General features: G+C 40.9%; 2 protein-coding genes across 2 annotated transcripts in view; both read left to right on the forward strand.

Annotated features, from left to right (window-relative positions):
- Positions 1–3,022, forward strand: part of LOC109952426 (dimethylaniline monooxygenase [N-oxide-forming] 5-like) — a 15,480-nt gene extending 12,458 nt beyond the window's left edge. Inside the window, 3 exon segments of the mRNA XM_020587497.1 lie at positions 1,968–2,040; positions 2,231–2,483; positions 2,631–3,022. Coding sequence (XP_020443153.1) covers positions 1,968–2,040; positions 2,231–2,483; positions 2,631–2,780 — 476 coding nt within the window. The 3' untranslated portion in view covers positions 2,781–3,022.
- Positions 3,023–4,538: 1,516 nt separating this feature from the next.
- LOC109952421 (dimethylaniline monooxygenase [N-oxide-forming] 5-like) overlaps positions 4,539–5,175 on the forward strand; it is a 12,579-nt gene continuing 11,942 nt past the window's right edge. Inside the window, exon 1 of the mRNA XM_020587493.1 lies at positions 4,539–4,650. The gene's annotated coding sequence lies outside the window, so the exon portion shown is untranslated. The remainder of the gene's footprint in view (positions 4,651–5,175) is intronic.

Consider the following 5,175-nt stretch of genomic DNA (forward strand, 5'->3'; position numbering starts at 1 on the left):
AAAGGGAGTTTTTCCTCCCCACTGTCGCCAAGTGCTTGCTCAAGGGGGATTTGTTGGGTTTTCCCTATGTAATAGAATAGTGATAACAGTAAGGTCTAGACCTTTGTAAAGTGTCCTGAGATGATGTTTGTTGTGATTTGGCGCTATACAAATAAAATTGATTTGATTTGATTTGATATCCATAGATTTATCTATCATTTATCTTTTTCTCTTTTCAGACTTTAGTGAAGAGTGTCAAACAGAGACCAGACTTTTCTCGCACTGGGCAGTGGGACGTGGTAACCGAGAACAAAGATGGACAGGAGGAGAGGCATGTCTTTGATGCAGTTATCTGCTGCTCTGGTCACTTCAACTACCCTAATCTGCCACTCAAAGACTTCCCAGGTAAAGACATGTTTTAGTGTACACACTGGCTATTTTCATACATGATACAAACAGCGACTGCCACATGACTCTAATATCTGTTATAATGCACAAACATATAGCACAAGGAAGAGCTGGACAGTGTATTAAGACATCATATTGCTGTGTTTTAGGAATTGAGACCTTTCAAGGAAAATATTTCCACAGCTGGGACTACAAGGGGCCTGAAGACATGTATGATAAAAGAGTGGTGGTCATTGGCATCGGTAACTCAGGAGGAGACATCGCTGTGGAGGGAAGCAGAGTGGCAGAGCAGGTTGGAAAGTCATTCCTGATCGTTGTTCTTGTTGTTTCCCTGTTCCTTGACCCTTCCTTCTCCAGGCTGATTTACAAGTACTGGAATCTCTGTAATAAAGGCAAGCCTGAGCAGCTTCTTTGTCACCCAATGATCGAGAAACAAGGAAAGATGAAATTATAAGACTGGCATTAACAGGTACAGGAGCATTAATTGCTGTTGCTTCCTGCTGTTCTCCATCATTCTGCAGGTGTATCTGAGCACTCGTAGTGGAGCCTGGGTCATTCGTCAGGTTTCTGACAGTGGCCTGCCAGTGGACAAGTTCAACACACGCTTTTTCCACATCATGCTCAAGCTGCTGCCTATGAGGTTTCTCAACTTGCTTGGTGAGAAAAAGCTCAACTCCATGTATGATCACACCATGTATGGCCTCAAACCTAAACACAGGTACAGTAGTATATTTCTGTTTGTCTGAGTAACTATATGAATATAGTTATTTCTAATGTAGTCTCTTATATTAAGTTTGTTTTTCTCTCATTGTTGCATGTTACTAGCCTTCATTCTCTGTTGTGAATTCCTAGTGAGCTGACTTTAGGCAACAATGTGTAGGATTGATTAGAGAATTGTTTAACTCACAGTATAATGGTGAAATACAATATTGTGGAAATTCAAAAACAACAGTGATCTTGCAACTGTGCTCTGCCACCTCAAACCTCTTCAGGTTCTACAGTCAGATCCCAGTGATCAATGACGACCTGCCTTTCAGGATTCTGTCTGGGGCTGTCATTGTCAAGCCAAATGTGAAGGAGATCCAAGGCTCCACCGTGGTGTTTAATGATGGCAGCCTTGTGAATAATGTCAGAAAATCTTTACTCTAAAGTTGGCACTGCACACTTTACTTCTCGATGACTTCATTGCAATTTAGTTACTTCTTCTTTGTTAAAGGTGGATACAATCGTCTTTGCCACAGGATACAACTATGATTTTCCCTACTTGCCAAGCAGTGCTTTGTACAAATCGGGACATCGTGTGGGTTTGTACAAGCACGTTTTCCCCCCTAACCTGGAGCATCCCACTCTGGCTGTTGTGGGTTTTATCCATTCTGATGGATCCGTCATGCCTCAGGCTGAAATGCAGACCCGCTGGGTCTCACGTGTCTTCAAAGGTGAGGAAACAACAGTCACTGTGATCCCTTAGCAAGAGATGGTGAACCTTCCCCCCAAGATTTGAAAAACATTCCAAGGTCACAAGCAAAAATCTATATTTATATCATTTTCTGTCTTTTTGTTTGTTTGTTTGTTTGTTTCAGGACATGTACAGCTGCCCTCAAACCAGGCCATGATCAAGGCTGTTGAGAAGGACACCAAAGACATTCAGAAAAAGTAAGGCTCTTAACATTTATTTACTTTATTAATATTGTAGCATATAATCATAGAATATGTCTTTTTAGTGTTCTATCTTATGGAGTGATCATAGATCACTCACAGTGATTTTTCATATGACAAATCATGACTCCATTCACTCCAGTAGTATCAAGTGAAATGTTTCCTTTCTAATATGTCCTCTCTACAGCTACATTGTGTCAAAGCTGACACCCCTGCAGGTGGACTTTGTTTCCTACATGGACGACTTAGCTGGGGAGATTGGAGTGCGGCCAAGTCTCCTCTGGCTCTTCTTCACAGACTACCCACTGTTTAAGAGGGTACTCTGGGGACCTGTCACATCCTACCAGTACCGCCTGACAGGACCAGGGAAATGGGAGGGAGCACGCAAAGCAATCTTCACTCAGTTTGACCGCATGTACCAGCCCCTGAAAACCAGACAGGTCTGAAGTGAACACAGGTTCTTCCACATTCTGCTACCCTGACAATAATCCAAGCTAAATGTACAGTACAGCTGGCCAAGACCCTGAGTATTTGATAATGAAGCAGGTATGAAGTATGACTAACATGTAAAACACAATCTTTTGCAGGTGGATGAACAGCAGGCTTCGACCACTGGCCACTTGATCAAGCTGAGCCTGACCGTCATCACCGGAGGAGCTATTGTTTTCTACATGCATGTTCACAAACCGACCACCATCCCCGCACTCCTGTCTAAGTTTCATCTATCAAGAGTTTGAACATACTGGGGTCTCATCATCTACAACTGTCCATATTTACGGTTTCAAGATCACGTGATATATCATTTAAGTGGGAGCTTTCACCAGAGAAGTCCAGACATCTGTCTTCTTGTCATATTTGCTACTGTTGTGCAGCATAGTCTCCCTTGAGTTTATTTACTGTAACTCACTTTAAAGTAGCATAGTGGACCAATAACACTGTCTGATCATGTCAGAGCACTGTAACCAGTTTAACTGAAATACTGTATGCTGCTAACATTGTTGCTATTATGATACTGTGATGGTCTGCTTGTTTTGATATGGTGTGAGGTTATAGCTACCGTTTACCAAATTATAAATGTTTGAAATGTTTTAACAGCATTAACATTCACACTGTCTCAAGGATCATGTGATTAAAGGATATGTTCACATTTGTTAAGCATTAAAATAAAACTTACATGCTTACTCAGTATGTGCACTGAAAGAGTTATTGGTCAATGTATTATATGTATGTATGTATTATATGTAATTCTCCTTTTCATGCGGGCCATGCAGCTTTCCTAAAGCAACTCTAAGGTAAGACTGGGGGACAAATCCACAACTGTTCTGTGCAAAAGTGGAGACTATGGTTTAGCTGGAGTTATTATAGAGATTTAACAGACTGAGATACTGAAATCAAGTGAGCATTTTATAATGTTAGTCTTTTTCACATTTTGTGAACTGCAGTTTAGAAAGAAACTGTCCAATAAAACATAAAAATGTTGCACTATTAAGCAAAATAAGGGTGTAGGTTTGAAATGCAATTCATTAACTGTCTTTTTAAGCGGCATATGCAATGTATCAACATAATGTATTGCAAATAGCATCCATCCATGCATCCATTATCTATACCACTTATCCTGAAGAAGGTCATGGGGGCCTTAGAGCCAATTCCAGCTGACATTGGGTGAGAGGCCCTTGGATAGAGGCCCTATCACAGGGCTGACACTTAGAGGCAAACAACCACACACACCCACACTCACTCCTGTGAGCAATTGCCAACCAACCTAAGCTGCATGTCTTTGGACTGTGGGTGGAGGCGAGAAAGAACCCACGCAGGCACAAGGTGAACATACAAACGCTGCACAAAAAAAAAAAACAACAGGTTGGCCGGGACTCAAACCCTGAATCTTCTTGCTGTAAGGTGACAGCACTAACCACCATGCTGCTCCATGCAAATAGCAGTTATTACTAAATGTTAGTGGTCTTTGACTAAGTTGGACCATGCATAAATTACTCTAGCTTTCCCAGTTCCACTTGATGATCATGATATCCCTGTGGTCAAAGTTTCTACATTTAGTTTGTGTATATCCTTGAGGCCATAGGTTCAAGGATTTTATTGTCAATTCACCATATGTGCAGGACATACAAAAAATCGAAATACTGTTTCTCTCTCTCACCTAGTATTGGGTGCCATAACATTTAGAAACTAAAATAGAATAAAGTAGAATAAAAAATAGAATAGAATAAGAACTGGATTGACATAACTAGGAGAAATCTAAATGGTACAGCCAATAAACTGTGATGTCATGATTCCGTCCCGCCTGTTTCTGGTCTCATGCTTTTATTGTGACACAACTTACTGTTACAGCCTTATCTCAACTACAATCAGTACTCATTGTTTTCACCTGTTTTCACTCCCTTATAGACAACTTCCTCCCACCAGGAAGTTTCCAGATTGTTCTAACTTATGTTCAGGCTTTCCAGCATTTTCTGTACCTGTTATTCTAGCTCTGACCACGGATTACCTTGTGACCACTTAGCTTTGCCTAACTCCTCTGATTCTGATTGTGTTTTTCTGTGTATGGACTATTAGACTCTCTGACCGCTCGTTTGTGGATCCCTCAGCTGTGTAAGTTTGCTGGCTCTGACCCTGGACTGTCTTAACGACCTGAGAGTATGTTTCGAGTTACGTAGATAGATAGATAGATATACTTTATTACAGACTCAAGGTCCAAATTTAAGAAAAACAAACAGATAACAATGAAAAAACAACAACCAACTAGAGAAATGCATTTCCTGTCTTGAATGCGTGTGGATGCTGATATGCTGAAAGATCATCCTGAAAATGCTTGAAATCAATTGCTGAAACAGCTGAAGGATGAGAACAAAAATGGCGGAAGTTCTTTGTTGAATAATCTGAAGGATGAGATTCAATAATACAAGTAGGAATGTCCTTGAAGAGCTGAACATTCTGATACCTGAATGGCCTTTCTAGCTGAAAATATGCTGAACCTATTAAGATGTGAAAATATTCCAATTGGTCCCCACAAAGTAGTTAAAGTAGGGGTGTGTGTGTGTGTGTGTGTGTGTGTGTGTGTGTGTGTGTGTGTGTGTGTGTGTTGGGGGGGGTTATGAAGTGCTATCTCTCACTTGT

Source organism: Monopterus albus, unplaced genomic scaffold, assembly GCF_001952655.1.
Source record: "Monopterus albus unplaced genomic scaffold, M_albus_1.0 scaffold459.1, whole genome shotgun sequence".
Taxonomy (NCBI): domain Eukaryota; kingdom Metazoa; phylum Chordata; class Actinopteri; order Synbranchiformes; family Synbranchidae; genus Monopterus; species Monopterus albus.